Here is a 22,771-nt window from a genome sequence, read left to right on the forward strand (position 1 = left end):
AGGGGATGATCAAAATGGATTTGTTAAACATAGACAGGGTTTTCATAATGTAAGACGAGTTTTAAACATTCTTCATAATCAAAGTGAGCAGGACGATACAGCCATTCTTTCGCTTGACGCGGAGAAGGCTTTTGATAGAATTGAGCGGTCATATCTTTTTGATGTCATTGTTAGATTTGGGTTTGGAAAGGTATTTCTGCATTGGATCAAGCTATTACATTGTCACTCTGTGGCTCAGGTTAAGACAAATGAGATAATCTCTGAACAATTTGATATTAAAAGAGGGTGCCCGCAGGGTTCACCCTTATCTCCACTTTTATTCCTTTTAGCTATTGAACCTCTGGCAATAGCTGTTAGAAACAGTGGACAGATACAAGGTGTTAGGATTGGTAGAAAGGAACATAGAATTGCTTTATTTGCTGATGATATCATAATATTTTTAAAGCAATTAAAAAATTCTGTGCCCGCTGTAAAGGATTTATTAGATCAGTTTGGGGTTTTCTCAGGGTATAAAGTTAATGTAACAAAATCATCATTAATGTTACTTAATCAAGGGTACAATCAAAACGTAAATCAGAATGTATCTGGCTTTACTGTTAACTCTGAATTCATCTATCTAGGTATTAAAATAGTTCCTTCATTAAAAGATGTGGTGGTACTTAACTATAATATAATACTACAGAAAATTTCCAAAGATTTGGAGCGTTGGATAAGTCTACCACTATCTATTATTGGAAGGATAAGTGTTCTTAAAATGAATGTATTACCTAGACTGTTGTATATGTTTCAAAATGTCCCACTGGCTCCTCCTGCTGGATTATTTACTAAATTAACATCACTAATCAGAGAGTTTATCTGGAACAAGAAGCAGCCTCGTATTCGTTTGTCTTTGTTGTACCTTCCCTTTGATACAGGGGGGTTGAAATGCCCCAACTTTTACTGGTACTATTTGGCTATTCAATTAAGGACAATAAGATTTTATTTTTCATCCCAAAATACCCCGTCATGGGTGGGGATGGAAGCAAATGCTCTTAAAATGCCATTAAATTTGTACTTATATTCTGCGAAATCCAAACAGTTAAAGAAAGAAACAAATAATCCTATAGTTCAAAACATGATTGAAGTCTGGTTTACAATAAAAGAAATGATGAATATTAAGAACAATCTCTCTCAGTTTAGCCCCATCTGGGGAAATGCCTTATTTGTACCAGGAAAGTTGGATGCAGGGTTTCAGGATTGGGCAGTAAAAGGTGTTAAGAAAGTGGGTGATCTGTTTTGTGATGGAGTAATGGTCTCATTTGAGGATTTAGTCTCAAAATTTCAAATCCCCCAAAAACACTTTTTTAAGTATTTACAAATTAGAAGCTTTATTTCATCTATGCAAAATAAATCCCTTAATTTTCCCCAGTTAAGTAAGCTAGAGGAGTTTATGGTGAAAAAAGGTGGTAATAAAGGCTTAATTTCAACATTTTATAATTGGATTGTTTCTGCCTCTTCAGAAACATCAGTTTCTAAGTTGGAAGCTTGGAGAAAGGACCTAAATATTAATATTTCTGAGGAGACATGGAAGTTAATTTGCTTAAAAGCACAAAAACAATCGATTAACAGTAACTTAAAATTACTACAATACAATTGGATCATGCAAACATATGTAACACCGGTGAAACTGAATAAATATAATAATAGAATACCAGATACATGTTTTAAATGTGGAGAAGCCCGTGGAACATTTTTTCATTGTATATGGGAATGTAGAATTGTTTGTGCCTTTTGGCAGGAGGTGATGAACAAAATAAACCAAATTTTAAATAAAAAGATCACTTTGGATGTAGAAATGATGCTACTACAAGTGTATCCTAAAAATATTAAATTAACAACCTATCAAATTAAGTTTATGGATTATTGTACATTACAGGCAAAACGTATGATTGCAATAAATTGGAAAACATCAGTTCCTCCTGCTATTGGCGCTTGGATAAACTCCTTGACACAGTGTATGGAAATGGAAAGGATTACGTACTTTCTGAAAAATAAGTTAATATATTTTGATGAAATTTGGAAGCCAATTAATTACTTTTTCAAAGTAAATTGCCCAACACTGTATATGTGTAAGCAAAAGAATCTTGAATCTGTGAATCTTTGAAAAGTGTTTTGAATCACATGTAGGACATCTCAAAATGGAAAGCAGTATTGATTGGCTCACAATTAGAGAAGTGTCTCATCAAACAGTGAATAAAGCCATCACACATACACTGTCTTATGCTACGGAAGAATAAAAATGTGCCAAGATAATGCTAGAGTTGTCTCTATTCAAATCCAATAAAAAGGACATACTTGTCAGTGTCAGTGGCAGCTGATGGAAATTTCCCCTCTGGCACACACAAAGCGGAGGGGAAAAGTGTCATGGTCCCTGTGCCCTGCTGGTCAATCCTCTATTGGGCAATATGTTTGTGGTTTGTTTGCTCTCTCGCCCTCTCTCTCTCTCTCGCCACGGCGATGCTCACTGCGGGCTCCCGCTGCTGGCCCACACACCTGCTCATCACCACACCGGCCGCTGATCCCAGCTGATTACTGCACTACTTAGATGGCGAGTCTGCACTAGTCTTCGCTGGATCGTTGAACTATCAGCGTCAGTCAAACTTGTGTACCTGCCAACCTGTATCTTGAAAGCCCTTTGTTATTATCCCGCTAACCCGACCTTTTGTGTTTAGATCGTTTTTGGAACCGGATTCTGAGAGGAGTGACTGAGGAGGAGCTTTTGTACAGAAAGTGTGGAGCACCTTTTCCCCTAACCCTGTTTCCCACGGACCCTGGCGACCCGGACCCGTTTCCCCTGCACATTGTACATAGCCACTTGGTGATTGTGTTCACTGTGAATAAACGCACTGTTCTTCGCTTAAAGGGAAACCCTGGCCTGCGCCTGAGTCTCTTTCGGAACCCCTAACAGAACGATCCAGCCATTATGGACTCAGCAGGACAGGACCCCGTGGGCCGGGCTCTGGCCGCCCAGGAAGCCGCGCTGGCCCGCCATGAACAAATGCTCGGGCAGCTACGGCAGGATGTCGCCGCATTGACCCTGGCAGTGGCGCAGTTAATACCGCTGGAGGGAAATGCGCAACCAGGGAATCCCCAGCCGCCCAGCCCGGCTCCCCAGGCGGCACCGCCCGCCGTAGCGTCAGGTAGCTCACCGCGGGTCGGTACGCCGTCTGACGGACCTTTACCCACACCGGAACCATTCTCGGGTGAGTCTGACAAATGCGCCGGATTTTTGGCTCAGGTGTCTCTGACGTTTCGCGAGCTGCAGCGTTTTCATGGCAACGATGGGGCGAAGATCACTTATTTCGTTCAACTTCTGAGGGGCCGTGCACTAAAGTGGGCCCAGGTTGTGTTAAACTCTGATCCTGTCATCACCTACGCTGACTTTCTCTCCAAGTTTAAGAATGTGTTTAACCCAGGCACCGGGGCAGAGGCCGCTGCTCTCCGTCTCCTCAACTTCAAACAAGGTAGGAGAAGCATGTCTGATTACGCTATCGACTTCTGGATTCTGGCAGAAGAGGCAGGGTGGAATCAGGAGGCGCTACGGAGCACGTTGCTGAACAATGTCAGAGAAGAATTAAGGGACGAGCTAATCATGCGTGATCTCCCTGCCTCCTTTAATGAGCTAATGTCCCTGTGCATTAAGGTGGATGAGCGGTTACGGGCTCGCCGGTCGCAGCGGAACTACAACTTCCATGAGGCTGCGGGAATCTCTGGCACCGGCGCCATGGCGGATGCCGGCCCCTCCCGGACTCACGAGAGCGGGGACGGAGAGGAACCCATGCAGCTGGGCGGCTCCCATCTCACCGCGGCGGAGCGTCAGCGCCGGATTACCGCCGGTGAGTGCCTCTATTGTGGTCACAGGGGACATGTTGTGGCTACCTGCCCTTCGCGGGCAAAAGGGCGCGCCCGCCAGTGATGGTAGGAGTACTGGTGGGCGAGCTGAGCCAGGAAGAAGCTCCTCCCCGTTTAACACTACCGGCCACGCTTTCCATTCACTCTAAGAGCCGCTCCCTATCGGTGTTAATCGACTCTGGGGCGGAACAAAACTTTATTGACTGTCAGTTAGCCCGGCAACTTGGGTTACTATTGGAGCCCCTGCCTCATGCATTACGTGTTACGGCATTGTCAGGTCAACGCCTTCCAGACATCACTCTGGTGACGGAGCCTGTCGAGCTCACCCTCTCTGGCAATCATTCTGAAGAAATCTGTTTTTTGGTGTTTAAAGCAACTCGCACTCCACTAGTTCTCGGCCATCCTTGGCTACAACAGCACAACCCTCACATAGATTGGCTGAAGGGGCGTGTCACTGGGTGGGGGGAGGACTGCCACATGACCTGCCTTAAAGCAGCCTCGCCTCCAAGCGTTGAAACGCCCTCTTCTGGGGTATTGGAATCAGCTGATTTAACTAATGTGCCCTCTGTTTATCACGACCTAGCTGAGGTGTTTCAAAAGGCCCGCGCCCAGTCACTCCCTCCGCATAGACCCTATGACTGTGCTATCGAACTGCTCCCGGGAGCTCCTTTACCCACCAGTCGGCTATATAGCATCTCACTTCCAGAACGAGACGCTATGGACAAGTACATCACGGAATCCCTGGCTGCCGGCCTCATTCGGGCCTCCACCTCTCCAGTCGCGGCAGGCTTCTTCTTTGTCGAAAAGAAGGATAAAACCCTCCGGCCATGCATTGACTATCGCGGATTAAACAACATCACAGTAAAAAATAAATACCCTCTGCCGCTCCTCAGTTCTGCCTTCGAGCTCCTCCAGGGGGTTACTGTTTTCACCAAACTGGATTTGCGAAACGCATACCATCTGGTTCGCATCCGTGAGGGCGATGAGTGGAAGACCGCCTTCAACACCCACCTCGGCCACTTCGAGTACCTTGTCATGCCCTTTGGTCTCACTAACGCCCCTGCGGTGTTCCAAGCCCTGGTGAACGACGTGCTCAGAGACTTCATTAACCGTTTTGTTTTTGTCTATCTAGATGACATCCTGATCTTTTCCAGAAACCAATCCGAGCACGAGACCCATGTCAGACAGGTCCTGCAACGACTCCTCGAAAACCGATTGTTCGTCAAAGGAGAAAAGTGTGAGTTCCACGTCTCCACCGTTGCATTCCTGGGGTACATAATCGACCAAGGAAACCTCCGCCCGGACCCTGTGAAGGTAAAAGCCGTTGTTGAGTGGCCGGAACCTCCTAATAGGCACCAACTGCAACGTTTCCTTGGATTTGCCAACTTCTACCGGCGGTTCATTCGGGACTTCAGCCGAGTTGCCTTGCCGCTGACCCAGCTAACCTCTCCCAAGCTTCCTTTTCAGTTGAACAAAGAAGCTCAGGCAGCTTTCCAAGAACTGAAGAAACGATTCGCCTCAGCCCCCATCCTGATCCAACCCGACCTCACGCAGCCATTTGTGGTCGAGGTCGACGCATCCGACTCAGGGGTTGGAGCGGTTCTGTCGCAACGGAAGGACGGTAAGCTCCACCCTTGTGCCTTCTTCTCCCGCCGTCTGTCCCCTGCAGAGAGAAACTATGACGTCGGGGATCGGGAACTGCTGGCGATAAAACTAGCCCTGGAGGAGTGGCGGCACTGGTTGGAGGGCACGGCTCAGCCTTTCCTCGTCTGGACAGACCACAAGAACCTGGCATACCTACAATCAGCTAAGAGGCTCAACGCTCGACAGGCCAGGTGGGCCCTGTTTTTCACCCGTTTCCACTTCTCCATCTCTTACAGACCCGGTTCCCGGAATGTCAAACCCGATGCCCTGTCCCGTCAGTTCTCAGTCTCGGAGGACACCACTGAGCCCGCTCCCGTTCTCCCCGCCACCTGTGTCGTGGGCGCCATCTCCTGGGGGATCGAAGCAGCCATTCGGGAGGCTCAGGTGTCGGAACCGGATCCGGGAGGTGGGCCAGCCCAACGGCTCTACGTCCCTCAATCAGTACGTTCTCAAGTGCTTCAATGGGCCCACACTGCCCGCTTTACGTGCCACCCAGGGGTCCACCGCACTATCAACTTCCTCCAGCGCTACTTCTGGTGGCCCTCTCTGACTAAAGACGCTCGGGAGTACGTCTCCGCCTGCGCGACCTGTGCCCGGAATAAACCATCTCATCAGCCGCCCGCTGGACAGCTCAATCCCCTGCCGACTCCGTCCAGGCCGTGGTCCCATATAGCTTTGGACTTTGTAACCGGACTGCCGCAATCAGCAGGCAACACTGTCATACTTACCATCGTGGACCGTTTTTCTAAAGCTGCCCACTTCATAGCTCTACCCAAGCTTCCCACGGCCATGGAGACCGCACGACTGCTTACCCGTCATGTGTTTCGTTTGCATGGGATCCCGGAAGACATTGTGTCTGACAGAGGCCCCCAGTTCACGTCTGGCGTCTGGAAGGAATTCTGCTCCTCATTAGGAGCAAAGGTCAGTCTGACCTCCGGTTACCATCCCCAAAGCAACAGTCAGTGTGAGCGAGCTAACCAGGAGCTCGAGGCAATGTTGCGGTGCACAGCGTCCTCCAACCAGTCCATCTGGAGTGATGAACTACCCTGGATTGAGTACGCCCACAACAGTCTGACTTCCTCCGCCACTGGTCTGTCTCCCTTCGAGGTCTCACTGGGTTTCCAGCCGCCTCTCTTCCCCTCTGTCGAGGGTGAGCATTCTGTGCCATCTGTCCAGGCCCATCTACGGAGGTGCCGACGAGCTTGGCGGGCCGCACGGACGGCGTTGCTGCGCACGAAGGACCGAACCAAACAGACCGCAGATCGCCGCCGCACACCAGCTCCAGCATACAGCGTGGGACAAAAGGTATGGCTGTCCACGCGCTTTGTTCCTCTCAGGACTGAGTCCAAGAAGCTCAACCCAAACTTCATTGGTCCCTTTGAGGTTTCGGCACTGATCAACCCCGTCTCTCTGAAACTCCGGCTGCCCCGCAACATGAGGATTCACAATGTGTTCCACGTCTCCCAAATCAAACCTGTACAGAATAGCCCCCTGTGCCCTCCTTCCGGGCCCCCTCCGCCCGCCCGGCTTGTGGACGGCTTGCCCGCCTATTCCATCACGCGGATTATGGACTCTCGCCGCCGCGGGCGTGGCTTCCAGTACCTTGTGGACTGGGAGGGCTATGGCATTGAGGAGCGGTCCTGGGTTCCGCGGGCCGCTGTCCTGGACAAGCGTATGCTGCGGGCCTTCCATCTGTCTCATCCTGGTAAGCCTGGTGGGTCGCCGGGGGGCTCCCGTTGAGGGGGGGGTACTGTCATGGTCCCTGTGCCCTGCTGGTCAATCCTCTATTGGGCAATATGTTTGTGGTTTGTTTGCTCTCTCGCCCTCTCTCTCTCTCTCGCCACGGCGATGCTCACTGCGGGCTCCCGCTGCTGGCCCACACACCTGCTCATCACCACACCGGCCGCTGATCCCAGCTGATTACTGCACTACTTAGATGGCGAGTCTGCACTAGTCTTCGCTGGATCGTTGAACTATCAGCGTCAGTCAAACTTGTGTATCTGCCAACCTGTATCTTGAAAGCCCTTTGTTATTATCCCGCTAACCCGACCTTTTGTGTTTAGATCGTTTTTGGAACCGGATTCTGAGAGGAGTGACTGAGGAGGAGCTTTTGTACAGAAAGTGTGGAGCACCTTTTCCCCTAACCCTGTTTCCCACGGACCCTGGCGACCCGGACCCGTTTCCCCTGCACATTGTACATAGCCACTTGGTGATTGTGTTCACTGTGAATAAACGCACTGTTCTTCGCTTAAAGGGAAACCCTGGCCTGCGCCTGAGTCTCTTTCGGAACCCCTAACAAAAAGGCTATGAAAAAGAATGAAACCAAGAAAAAGACCATGATGGCTGGTGCTGGTGATGGAGGAGCATGTGGTCAAAAAAAAGTAGTCAGACATGCAAAAGACACTGCAATGTGAAAAAAAGTGGAAGGGGAACTGAGAAAAAGAGGCTTACTTAAAGGGACTTAATGAAGTGCTTAAATATATCTTTCTTATAACCTTTACAATCAAATGCTTAAGTGTGTGACAAATGAAACTGAAGATAAAAGAAGAGCTAGTGCAATGGCCCTCAATGCCCTAACACACAAAGCTAAAAGTTAAAACCTTTCATATAAGGTGCTAAAACCTAAAGCACTCAAACACTGGCAACTTAAGTAAAGGAAGGTCAATACTGATTGATGTGCCAGATTCTTACCAAGTGAAACTGACATTACTAGTCTGAGACCAGACCTGGTCATCTGGTCATGTGTTAATCGCTATGTTTATGTTGTTGAACTGACAGGCCCTGGGAAGATAAAGTAGAAGTACCTGTACAAGAGTGGAGGGCACTTTGATATTTTGGCATTGCAGCAGAGGGTGAAGACTGAGAACAGATGTGTTACGTGTGTCACGATAGAGTTGCTATAAATTAAAGGAAGGGCTGAAGGAAATGAGCATCTCAGGATAGACGCTCAAGAAGGTGAAGAATTCACTTATTGATGCAGCAGACAGAACCACTGACTGTGACTGAAACAAAGGGGCACATGCTGGGCTTATAGTTGACAGACAGGTCACACACCTGGGTTTGTTCAGCCTTTGGTTTTAACCTTCGATAAAGCACTGGAACATAATGCATTTGATGGTCCTATTGACCAACAGCAACACCCCTAATTGGCTAAAGACAGCCTGATATTGACCTGGATTTTGTTTATTAGTTAAGTCCATTTTCATTAGTCAAAGCTGAAGCAACTACCTGAAGTTCAACAATTTAATACATATAAATTATCTCAACTCAAAAGAGGATGCATGAATTATTTAAGTGAGACATTTAGGGATGTTTGAAGAACAACTGTGGGACTTCTGACATTTTTTTTTCCTTTGGTCGGAAATGAGAAATTATTTTTGTTTTTGAAATGTGCTCCTAGTAAATTTGCCCATCTTTGCCCTCAATCTGATTAGAATATAACATTCAAAATATTCCTGCTTGCAAATGATTTGTTTCCTTGTCTCCTTGATCTGCTAACCTCTACAGAGACCTTTTGGAACTGATGAAATGCAATGACTCAGCTTGCCTATTCATCTGCTCTACTCAAGGCTGTGTGTTTTTGTCAGGCTCGGGAGGGACAGAAATAGATTACTGACAAGTGAATGACGTACTGTAGGTGCACATCTATGCAGAAACCTACCGTACACACCATCATTGCCCTTGCTTTAGTCTGCCTAGATAAGGGCCTCACCCTCATTAGTCTGCTTGTTAATCCCAATTGTATCTTGTAATTAAGTACAACTTTAATGCAGTACACTCACGCAAGCACACATTCACATGCACAAACACACACATTTAGATTCTAGTTAAATAATGCAAGGGCTGAATGGCCATCCAATAAATTACTCTGAGAGAGTCTGCTGAAAGCTATACTACATTAAAATAAAAACTGTGTGTGCACATTTGTTGTTGTGCAAGTAACTAGCATTACAGTGCTGCATTAATACTATGTTTAATGGATGAGCACTATTTTGAACGCCACAAGCAGAAATTGGTACAAATAAGGCATTTGCAAAATGTACCACGCAGGAATCTGCCTGAAAATGAAGTAAACGTTGCAACATTTTGGCTTGCTTTATGCATAAGAACCTTTGTGTCTTCTTCAGTTGTTGAACACATGTTTATTCTGGAATAATATGAGAAAATACCTCAGAAACTGAGCAGAGGAGATGGACTCACCTCATAGTGAGCGGTGCGCTGGGACTCGGAGATGAGCTGGGCATTGCAGATGTTACAATAGCTCTCTGTGAACAAGCCTCCATCCACAACGCCCGCAGACTTCATCTTCATCTGAGACTACAAAAACACACACACACATACACACCCAAACATATGCAAATATGAATATGATTAAAATGCAGGACGGAATAAAATGTCAGTGAACCTTACTGTGTGTGTTTGAGATGCATGAGCATGCAAATATCTCAATTTAGAAATCGTTTTTCCTTCAGAATGACAGATTCATTATGACAGTGCAGCCTAAAATATGTTGATCCTCTCTGTCACAACATCTTCTCATGGATTTTGGCTCTAGACTTGGAAACAATGGCCTGAGGCTCTTGCGCGAGTTTTCTGCATTTTACTTAGTAATAAACTTTTAAAAAAATATTCAGTAAGCTCTAACATGATGTTGAGAGCAAAAGCTTACTTAGATATGGTTTTATTGATGACAGACACAGCAGAAAAAACAGAATTGGTTCCTGACTTTTTTAAATATCAAAAGTGCAAATACTCAAAAACAAGAATCTGATTTACTAAAGTGATTTATTTTCGCCCTAATCTTAACAAATTCCTAATTTGAGGTATATTTTTATTTTAATTGACTAAATCAAACCTGGTAATAAAACCAGTAATGTAAGTTTTTCTTTCAAATCTGGAGCAGAAGATTTAAATTTTTAAATCCAAGCCTCACCATGCTGGCTCAGCTATCACAGTTATCTCAGTGTTTAAGGTCGATAATCTCATACATGTTTTCCATGTAATGTCAGAATTTACTGTGAGCATTTTAAAGGACTCTTAAAATTACTTACAGTATTTTAGAGACAAAATATAACCATATATAACAGACCATAAAAATACAGTGTTGTTGTTCATTTTCTGATATCATATGTGTTGTTATTAGTTTTATTACAATTACTATAACTCTGCACTGTTTTCTTTAGAAATTAAACACCATAGTATGGATTTGTTTGCATATAGTTAGTGGACATTTATGCAAAAAAAAAAAAAAAAAAACCCACCAAAAAAACCAAGAAAAAACCTTTTTGACTACCTTCTGCTTTTATTTTTATTAGCATTACAGGCCAGACAAATGAGAATGTGATGACTTCAGAAATAATGAAGCACAAATGTCTGCTTCTTTGCACAAATGTGAACAGGGAAAGTACAAATGAGTCACGACTTTATTTTAGACATTAATGAGCTTGTGACATCATAGATGTATTCTTAAAATGTGCGCATTAATTTACCCCAAATCATTTGGGCAGAATTTTTACTCTGGGTGAAGTTTTTTTTTTTATTAATATCCCGATCATATTGTGAACCAACCTCAATGAGAGTTTGCATGGTTCAGTAAAATTCCTTACAGTACACAGTTTTTCTACCTTTTAATTACACACCCAAATTAAGTACATAACACTTATGGTACTTAATAATAGGGTAATAATCATTAAGCTTGGCTTCTAATGACTGGTTTACGATAGATATTTGGAACCATGCTTTCTTTTTATTCTCGTGCTTGTGTTTTTACTGCCTTTGCCACAGACATGAGCTAAATTAACGCGCTATCTTAGACTGCTAAACTTAGATTTTACTATATTCATCTTAGTCTGCTTTGTGCCATTTAGAAAGTGCAACTTGTGGAGGTGTTCTTGTAAAAATGAACCAGGTAAAAAATTTCAGCTGTGCCAACCATAATAAGCAGTAGTGTATGTAATGGAAATGCTGTAAGCAACTGAAACTCCCAGGAAGTTTTGAACATTGGAAGGAAAGTAATAATGTTGTAAGGCAGAGAGAGGGTTTAACATCTCTGTGAACCTGTTTCCAGTAACATTTCCCTGTGAGAAAAGGTGTGTTTATACTTGGTGAGCGCTGGGAACCGCTTAAACCATAGAAACGTGAGCATCCTACTGGGAGTGATGGCTCGAAGCCTAGTACAGTGCTTTGCTTATATACAGAGTACAATAATAGAAACAGCTTAATGATCTGCTCTGGGGTCTTATGTTCAATTTTCTATTCTCTTCATTATGTGCGCCCTATAGGCACTGCTCTGACATGTTAAGAGTGAGTAACTGGTCTGTAGGGAATAGTGAACAAACCAAAGCCATTAAAACCGTCTGAGGTCTTTTCGCAAAGGAAGTGGCAGGTCGGGGTTTGTAGAGGCAAAGTTATTCACAGCTACGAAGTACAAGGATCCTGTCGAGGTCAGCTCTGGTAATTTTGAAAGAATAGGGCCCTTTGTGTATCTTGAGAATTACAACATTTGTGATGAGATCAGACAAAATGTACTCCACGTGTCAGCAGGGAAAATGAATTTTCTTTGTTTCACACCTAGTGTTTAATTCCATTTAGCCAATATGTTTGCACAACGCTCCACACACACACACACACACACACACACACACACACACACACACACACACACACACACACACACACACACACACACACACACACACACACACACACACACACACACACAGAGTAATTACTCCTGTCTGTTAATCTTGTCTGTTTAGTGCACCCTGGACCTTCCAATTAACCGCAGACACGCTGTATGGACATTTCTTTCATTATCTAATTGAAGCTGCAGTGAGACCCACATAATGCACGTTAAAATGAAAAGGCACTGCATTTGATTTACAGTAACAGAATTTACTATCGTCTTTACTTGTGTTCAGTAAGTTATACATGCTTGAGAGGCACAATATTCAATCTCATATGCCACAGATGACAAGCTGTAAACTTGTTTTGTCTGGAGGCCTAGATGCATTATTACCTCCACAACGTGAAGTATGAGGCATAATGGAACAGATATATCTTGGAAACTGACACATTAAATTTGCAGCAGAATTTACAGGAAAAGACCTTGCACCGCCAGCCTGGACGTCAGCCAGGCGGAAACGAGTCTATCTTTTAATCTTTAGGCTAATTAAAAATGATTGTGACTGCAGAAATATCCTTATCTTCCTAATATCTCAATTACCTCTGAATATTACATGCAAGATGGGGGATGTAGACTAATTAATAGAGGCAATCTGTTAGCAAGATTAATAGAATGGCAGACCCAATGAAGCGAAAAGATGGAGAGACAGATAGTGGGATACCTAATTGAAGATGGAAGGAAAGAGGGAAAAAAAGGTTGGGGAGGCAGCAGGAGGGTTAAATAGATGCGCTCTTCCTGCTTTAGTATCAATTTGAACCACAGGGCATGTATTATATATGTGTTATATTTAGTATCAGTGGAAAGTTTACCTTCAGCTCATCTTTTGATTTTGTCTTGTTAGTTTAATTTAGAACCTTTTTTTTCACTTGGATGCATGCAGAAGTCATTGCAGACGACGTGATCACTTGTGACAAAATAAAGAGAGTTTTTAAATAGAAGGGGAGTGGGAGTGAAGCTGTTGTATAGTCAAGCCCAGAAAAGCTATTTTCTTAATGAGCTACTTCTTAGTAATAAAACCGTTTGGTAACTAAAATAGTGTGAACACATGGATTTCCTGCCAAACTTGCAAACTTGGGGAAGTTCATTAATAGACTCTTACGTCAAAGAACTGATCCATGACATATAGTTTGGTGTGTGACGAATGGTATGAATTATTGCTGCAACCCAATTAATTCATACAGTCATTAAGGACTTAACTGTTCTCAACTTGTATGTGCATGAGCCAATAACACTTACAAAAGCAATAACAATTGCAATATAATTCGTAATTCACTTTTAACTATTTCAATTTTGACTTAAAAATGCACAGTAACATTATAATTTTGTCATTTTTAATCAATATTGTTTAAAAGAGCTCCATCAAACACTAATACGGTGCTGGTGCCCAATCTAGAATGGGTGGAGATGATTCTACATTGGCCACTAACTCTGCATCAGCAGGAAAAGGGGAAAGTGCGGTGGTAATTTCTGGCAGCACCAGCACAGCAAAACAAAATTCCTGGGCCAAAGCTTGAACTACTGATCGGTAGCTATCAGAAGGGCTACCACAAGAAACTGGACAAGGATTAGAAGAGGCAGCTCAAAGATTTCATCCACTGTGATTTTCTTCTGACAGAATTTGTAAAAAGAGAAGTGGCTGACGCACTGCACTGTACAGAGTCAGCAGAGAGGTAATGTGTTCTGTTGACATAGGAAGACTGATTAAGAACTAGACTTAACTTCTGGTGAGAGTTAACAAATTGTGCATGTTTAATAAAAATGGCACACACAGTCTGCCCAGCTCACAATTCCCAGCATGCTGTAGCTGAAGGACAGCAACTGTTGTACTGCCAAAACTTTCCATATAGAGCTTGCATTTTAGAGTTTTCGCTCCCTGAATTGACATGAACAGACAGAAATGCAATTTAGAAAGTAATTATTTGTCTTACACTTGCATCAAAAGGTTGTTGATAGTGCATACAGTTTCAGTGATAACTTAAATGAAACATGTCATTTTTTAGACTTGATCCTGAAAAAGTGTTATTAGTGACAGAATCTCATCAGCTAAATGCCACCATATCAGCAAAAATGGTATATTAGGGCTCATAAAGGACTCATTGTACTAATCATTATGCTTCAGTTCACCTCATTGTTGCAAACTTAACTCATTTAGTGGCTTTTCGTAGACTTGCAGTGACTTTGTCCAATAAATAATTAAATAAAGTGTTGAAAATTCTGCAACAGTACTGTTTCACAGTCATTTTACTTATTAAACCAAAATTCAATATATAACCCTAATTCCAAAAAAGTTTGGAGACTGCAAAATATAAATAAAAACAAAATAAAATGATTTCAGAATGACAATGGTTACTCTAGTTTGTATTTACAATAGAACCCTGAAAAATAAAGAAATAAGAAAAAGATAAAGTAATTTTAATTCAATGGTTGCAACACATTTAAAAAAAAATTGGGATGGGAGCAACAAAAGGCTGTACATTTGATGACACCAATAACTGTCCTTTTAGAAGTCTACCTATTCACAATCTACCTGTTCTGTCCTCCAAGTATAAAGTCATGCTACTACACAGGAAATGTATTTGAAATATATTATTTCTCTTTTATTGCTTTGGTGTAGGACAGGGGTGGGGAACTCCAGGCCTCAAGGGCCGGTGTCCTGCAGGTTTTAGATATCACCCGGGGTCAACACACCTGAATCAAATGATTAGTTCATTACCAGTCTGGAAAACGTCAAGACATGTTGAGGAGGCGATTTAGCCATTTAAATCAGCTGTTGGATCAAGGACACATCTAAATACTGCAGGACACCAGCCCTTGAGGCCTGGTCCTCCTACACAATGGAAATCTCATTGTGACATTCTAGAGAAAAGGTTCTGATGTGAAGTTGTCAGATGATCTAATGAAGCTGGATACACACTGGAATTGATTTGCTGTAACCATGAAAGGGAATGACATTCTGTGACATTCTCAACAAGCGAGCCACTGTATCAACTACCAATGAGAGTGAAGAATATTGCTGATTGACACAGCATCTGCACAGACAGGATGCTGGCCAGGAACCCAGAGTGATGTTAAAACTAAGTAAATGCCTACCTCAGCCCAGCAGCCAGGCCCTGAATTTCAACAATTAAAAAACTGATGAGCAGTCAGGCTGCAGCCGCTGTTTTCTACCTCTTCATGTTTCTGAAGTAGAATCACTGTCTTCGTGCTGATTTTCACCTTTGCTTTGTGTTGTTGGCTTTGTATTATACTATGAAGAAGATCAGTTAATTTGGTTTCGATATTTCAAGAGAAAATCTTCATTTTCTTTGTCCAAGATGGAACCTTTCAAAAACTCTTAGTCACCTAAAATGCAATGAATGTGTGGACCAAAGGCCAAAACACATAGAAAAGATGTGTTTCAGAATACCCATGCAGATGTGGACAGGGGTTTGAAGGGTCTGCTAGAGCAATAGATGTGAAGAGCTTGGAACCTGATAGGGTAGCACACAAGGTTTGAGAAAAGTACACTATATTGCCAAAAGTATTCACTCCTCCATCCAAATCATTGAATTCAGGTGTTATAATCACTTCCATGGCCACAGATGTATAAAATCAAGCACCTAGGTAGACTGCTTCTATGAATATCTCATATAAACAATCAGTACAAACCCCCAGACTTAGTGTGGCCTTCAGATCGACGAGTCTGGGTTTGACGGTTGCCAGAACAGTATTCGTCTGACTGCATTGTGCCAAGTGTAAAGTTTGGTGAATAGGGATTATGGTGTGGGGTTGTTGCAAGGTCCATAAAGACATGGATGAGCAAGTTTGGAGTGGAAGAACTTGACTGGCCTGCACAGGGTCCTGACCTCAACCATATAGAACACCCTTGAGAAGAATTAGAGTGGAGACTGTGAGCCAGGCCTTTTCATCCAACATCATTGCCTGACCCCAATAATAAGCTTCTTAAGAATGGTAAAGAAAATATCCCATAAACACACTCCTAAACCTTGTGGAAAGCCTTCTTGGAAGAGTTGAAGCTGTTATAGTGCAAAGCATGGTCTGCCGTCACATTAAACACTATAGGTTGAGAATTGGATGTCACTCAAGTTCATATGTGTGTGAAGGCAGACTAGGCAATACTTTTGGCAATATAGTGTATGAAAGCAAAAACAAGGCTTAGAATTAAAATGTGAAAGAAAGTTAAAAGTCTTTAAGAGTTAAAGTGAAGACAGAAAACAAAAACAGCATCTCCAATTAAAAATGAAAAAACCTCCAAACTCCATTGGACAGAACTATAAAAAGTAAATGAGTCTTAGCCGGCACATGCACAAACCTTCTGTCTTCATCGGAAGGAATATAAAGACAAAAGGGAACGCTCTTTTAAGACCACATCAAGTATTTAACATCGATGTGAACTTTGAAACTTCCTTAGAATCTCAGCCTCTGGCCCACTCTTCATTAAATAGCTGGCCTTGGAATAGAAGGAACTTTTTGTTCTTTCTAATAAATGCAGCTAGTGGGGCTGTTTTTGTCACATAAGCTTAGAATATTAATTAGGTTGTAATAGTACTTGCAACTAGATAGTGTAATAAAGCCCTACCCTACTGTAGACAAACATATAGCATCAAGTATTTGCCCAGTGGGGAACTTTAGAGACACTACTCCTATCACAGATACATAAAATGTGTCCTTAAGATGAACTTAGAGGGTGAAAAAGAAAAAAACTGAGACATTTTTTACAAGATCCTATCTTCCCTTCCCCCATTTCTCAGTTTATTCATTTATGCTCCATCAGGGGGTAGCTGCTGTGAGCTGGACTGTCTCTCCTCCTCTTCCATTTTCTGTGCTCACATTTTCATACAGCTTCTATCTCATTCAAAATAAAGTGCTCCCCTCATTTAACTGTCAAATTATGCATACGGACGTTGAAATATTGACATCAGCCTGTGAGCCAATGGCCTGTCGAATGAGTCACAAGCCGTAATGACAAGAGCAAGGGTTGGAGGTTAATAATATGGAACCCTATATCGCAAAGGCACTGTGGCGTCACTTTGATGTTCCACATTACAGTTTTTTTTCTTGTTTCACGCCTGGTAATGTAATCTTTCCCAACACTGTCTCCCCTTTGTCAAACCCCTACACACACACAAACACACACAAACACATGCACACACGCTCCAAGATTCATAACCCTCCGCTTTGTACAGTAGCAATCAAAGGTAATAGACTGAGGGAACAAAGTCTTCAAAGGAGCTGAAGCCAGAGTCTGAATCCAAATACACATTCATTCTGTTTGCACTGCAGGAGCTTACTTTGTACTATTCTTGTTAAATACTGCAAACTGCATACGTACACAACCTCAAATACAGCGTGGGTACAAGCAAATGGATTTGCTGTCAAATAAAAAAAAATAAAGCCAAAAGCTTAAGATATGGAAACAGAGGTCCCGTCTGTTCCCCCAGAGTTAAATTCAACAAGTTCAATCAAGAAGTAAAAGAAGAGAGTGTGTGATTGCGATGCAGAAAGAAAATCAACAATGCTTTATTCCAAAATTGGCTGTGTGATCTTCTAAATTTATGTCTGCATTTTTTCTGTGCATTTGTGCCTTTTAATACATTTTACAGTTCTCACACATCAATTTGCGTTGCGAATCTGAGTGACAATTGCACCGTCAACTCCTGAAATCTTCTCGCAATAACCTTGGTGACAGCTCTGAGATGCTATACTTCTTGTCCGAGTTTCCGTCTATAATGACTGAGGAGTGAATGTTACCTTGAACCGAGGTCAGTACTTCAGCCAGTTTTCTGTATAAGTCAAAAAAGCTGGACTGCTCTAGATTTATAAAATGTCAGGATTTTAATCATTACTTATTATTAATCTCTGGCTGTCTTCCAGGTCCTATCCTCCTACCCTCAACCCCAGCCAGTCATGGCAGACGGCTGCTTCCTCTGAGCCTGGTTCTGCTGGAGGTTTCTTCCTGATAAAGGGGAGTTTTCGCTTGCTCGTAAAGTGTCATCTAATTGTTGGGGTTTTCTCTGTTTTTCTCTGTGTTATATAAAGTCTTTATCTTTATCTTACCTGAAGCAACTGTTGTTGTAAATGAGCAATATATAAATTGATTTGAATTGAATTGAATGTTGACCCTGTAGGTATTACACTGTTTGCATGCACATAATCTTTGAATTTTTTTCTTTCCTTTTTTTAATTCATTTAAATTGTTTGTTCATTAATTAAAGAAAATACCAGACTTTTAAAACAATCTTCTCTGTCAGCCATGACCAAAGAGCACACAATATAAATGCACAACAATCGTGACTGCTTGACAACTGCCACTGCAATGTTAAAGTAAGAAATTTCATAACATCAACTGTTTAAAAAAGTTTAAATGACATAAATACGGATCGCAGCACCATTTTTGGCCACTTATTTTGGAAAACAACGAGTGTGTAATCACTCACATGGTACAACCAATCTCATCCCTAATTCTGATACTGTTAGTCAAAGACAGTCACAGTATGCTTTTTATCTCACTGTCTCTTATCTTCATCTCATTTGCCTCTTTTCTCTCCCAGTGGTGGAAATATGCCCTTTAGGGCAGGGATTATTCATGAAAGATGGTGTAGGCTCGACTTATCCACTCTTGGGAGAGAAGAGGAGATAAGCTGCAGTATTATGCACCTTACTACTGGAATGAATTTTAGTGAAACTTAAAGTTGAAGACTCACATTCGTCCAAGAGGTATATACTGGTATTTTATGTAATATTTGAGATGGATGTATATGTGAATTCTGAGCTTATCCCAGCCAAGGAGATGATCATTATAATAGTAATAATAACAGTAATAGTGACTTAACAAAATAAGCTTAACAGAAACAAAACAAAATTGTAAAAACACATTTTCCTGATTAGTCAGCCTTTAGCATACAGACTCAATTACGTCTATTGTGCAACGCACAAGAATTTTTCAGTGTAACTTATTAGGGGTTTGGCAGCTTTGACAGATGGCTGGCAGCTCAGGTAGCTGTAGCTGATTTGAGCTCATTAGAATCACTGAGCCTTTTAACAATGTTTATGGTTTTGGTGTTATGTCTTTTTAGCAGAATACACAATATGGGCTGCTGTCTATGACAAAAACACAGTGAGCCAACCACCACCAACACCAGCAGATGCCATGGCAGCCCAAATCATCATAGACTGTGGAAACTTCACATTGGACATCAAACACTTTGGATTCTGTGCCTCTCAATCCTTCCTCCAGTTTCTGGGACCCCGATTTCCAAATGAAATACAAAATTCTTTTAAATCTGAAAAGAGGCATTTTCAGACGAAAGCACAGTTAGCACAGGTAAGATGCATCTGACGATATTCAGTTTTTTAAGGTACACTGGTACATAGATATTTACTTCTATTAAATGCACCAATCCACACAGACTACTAGAGTTTAGACTCTGATTATGCACCTGTTTTCTGGCTTTGCTGTCAATACAAAGCGATCAATGAAACGACTAAATCTATCAACACTGTTTATTGCTTCATTTTAGTGTTTCCATTAAGAATATTTATGCTGTCAGTCAGCTTGGTGAAGACAGTTTATCTGAACGCTCTCCTTTCAGCTCCTCTGTACTTCTGAGAGACAGACTGGTTCTGAAGGCAGTGATACTGAAGGCAGATCGGTACTGGTGTGGATTGAATAGATCAAAAGCTTCAGTGGTGCTTTTGTGTTTTGTGTGTGTCTGATTTTCCATAAGTGAAAGTGTCTATTAGTCATCTCTATTTATCAATGCATTTATATTTTATAACCTCTCTGGCTTGATGAGACCCTTGTATTCATGAGGGTACTCTGTTAGTTTTATCTCTGAAAATCTCTCTCAGTGGACCATTAGTTGTTAATGGTATTAATAACAGATCTAACCCTTTAGGCCATAATATGGGCTCATTAGAGGGAGAAAGAAGACCATTATCCTGGGCAAAGTTAGGTTTGCAGTTTAACAGCTCACATTTCCGCGTAGTGTCTCTCTGCCTGTGTGTGTGTATTCAGTAACAGACTTCTAGGCAAACTGAGTTAATGGTGGGAGACCGAAGGCAGCCTGAAATTTGAATGGGGGCTGTTAAGTTACTTTAACATATGGGAAATGCCATGTTAGAAAGCAACAAAACTGTTGGGGTTTATCAGTTTCATTAGCAACTGATTGGATTTTCCTTTTATATGCTTATATAGTTTGCCCCCTTTTGGCCAGATGTTCTTTTTCTATGTTATGGGACTTTCTGGACATGTTTTCATTTTAAAATCTCTATTTGAAAAAGGTAAAACAACTTTTGACAAAATGCAGACTTGGTATTTGGATGGCACCCCCCCAAAAAAACTATGTGACATCAAAGAACAGTCTGAAGATCCAATATAAGCACGAAAGTGGAGAGGAACTTTGTACAAAAGAACATGCTGCAAGGATTTTGGCTTTTAATGGTTGTCTCAGTGTACATTATGGCAGCAGCTATACACACAGAGACCTGTTCTGACAGGCAGTGAATGGAAGTGGGATCAAGGCACTAAAGATAAGTCAGTATTTTCATGAATATATTTTCCCAAGTCCAAACAAAAAGTCATTCAGGAATAATATTGTTCCTTTTTTTCCACCTAGAAACCATATTATACAAGCAGATTAGAGCAGAAGTGAGCAAGCAGACAGATTTCCCAAGAGCACCTCAATGCGAAAGATATACATTTGAGACCAAGCAGGAGGGAGATGCACACAATATGAGAACATACTGGAAAGACACAGAAGTAAAAAATTAATCGGGCATAAAATTTAGTGGAACAACTAAAACGACACAAGCCACATAACTCTGACATGATTTCATAAAGCTAATTGCCAATCGCTCTTCCTAATTACCAAAACAAGCTTGTTTAGCTTCAAAATTCACAGAAGCATCAATACATACAGATTATCCCACAGCATCATTCAGTTAAATAACTGCATGTCTTCTTATCGCATGTCTGACTATGAAGCAGGTGTGTGAGTAGATACAGTACAATACAGCTGAGAGTTGATTTTCTATTTACATCCTCAGAGGACGTTACAAAGACATCATGGTACGATCATCTGTCAGTCACAGGGCTTCTGTTTTACATATGTGTGTAATGTGTGCCTGTGTAAAGTGTGTGAATGCAAGCTGAAGTGACAAACCCATTGATGTTACTTTTGCGTGACAATTTTACTCTTGCATGTCAGCAGGCAATATTATCTGATGCAACATTAAAGCGTACAAATACTGTACACCACTAATTGCTAGTGTATGCGCAGAGAGCTGTTCAGTTGCACAGAGCCAAGCCTGGTAACTGCAGTTGTGATAAAGGATGCTGCCTGCAACTTCAAATTTGACAATTAATTTTGTATAAATTTTGCACTGTAGAGATTTTTTTTCAGTGTGCTTTTTTTTTTTTTTTAATTTTTTTTAAATTTCAGTACAAATAGAGGCTTGACTTTTAGAGCTTGCTTGGCCCTTGGGTGTTTGTTTGAGAATTGTACTTCCATCAGCTGCGGCTCCAAGATCAGGGAAGCAATTAATGAGATTGATTACTGCAACTAGCTCAACTCCTGAAACAAAGGGAATAAACTCCATGTTGAAATTAACCAGACAAGAAAGCAACTAAAACTTTAAGCCATTTTAAGTTGAGCTAAAACTTAAACATTCGGTAACTTTTAAAATAATGCTTTCCTCCACAAGTCTGCATGATGACACAGTGGTTAGGACTGTTGCCTCACAACAAGGTCTTTCTTGCTTTCTGTTCTCCCTGTGTTTCATCTAGGTATTCTGGCTTGCATCCAGTTAGTGGGGTTAGGTTAGGCTGAGTTGGTGATTCTAAATTGCCCATATGTATATCTCTGTGTTAGCCCTGCAACAGAGTTGCAACCTGCCCAGAGTGTAACCCGCCTCTCCCCCTATGGCAGGTATTCATTCAATCTAGATATCCACGTTTTGACACTTCAGTATGTGCCAATAAAGATGTGGATATATGAGCAATAGAATTGTTTCCTGGTTTTTTTCCAAGTCAAACTCCACAGGCAGAGATCACTCTTGTTAACTAAATAGGCCTGAAATATGACAGAATCTGCTCAGTTGCAAAAAGAGCTTCAGTGGTCAAGCAAGCTTTCAGGAGGTAAAGCATTAAACGTTAATAAACACTCACTTCCATGGCATTTTTGGAGTGAGTGTTTTGGTTTTGGGTCAAAGCCAAAGACCTAGTTTAAACATCAGTGGTGATCCTTCATATAAAAGCTAGGTAAGTTTGACCAGAGAAGACGTTTTCTCTCTGTGTCACTTTGATGGTAAATTTATAGATGTGATCAGATCAGAACAGGGCTGCAGGCAGTGATCAAAGAATAACAGCTGGGAGCGGTGCAGCCCTGCAATAAGAGATGACCTTGAATGGTCATAACTTTAAATCAAGCAGAGTTATGGAACTTTGCAGTTGCACCTCGTGTGAGTTTGGGAATCCAATTAAAAATGAAAAGCTGGTTTTTATTTCGCGTTTGAGAAATATTTTCAATACAGTACAGCACCGATTCTTTT

At 42.0% G+C, this 22,771-nt stretch overlaps 1 protein-coding gene across 1 annotated transcript in view; it reads right to left on the minus strand.

Moving 5' to 3' along the window:
* The window catches only part of LOC146655638 (zinc finger matrin-type protein 4), an 80,357-nt gene that overhangs the window by 53,727 nt on the left and 3,859 nt on the right, over window positions 1-22,771 (minus strand). Inside the window, exon 2 of the mRNA XM_085428339.1 lies at window positions 9,736-9,852. Coding sequence (XP_085284465.1) covers window positions 9,736-9,846 — 111 coding nt within the window. The 5' untranslated portion in view covers window positions 9,847-9,852. The remainder of the gene's footprint in view (window positions 1-9,735; window positions 9,853-22,771) is intronic.

The sequence above is a fragment of the Rhamphochromis longiceps genome, linkage group LG13, assembly GCF_057381845.1.
Source record: "Rhamphochromis longiceps isolate RC_006_pf linkage group LG13, R_longiceps_female_GT1.1, whole genome shotgun sequence".
Classification (NCBI taxonomy): Eukaryota; Metazoa; Chordata; class Actinopteri; order Cichliformes; family Cichlidae; genus Rhamphochromis; species Rhamphochromis longiceps.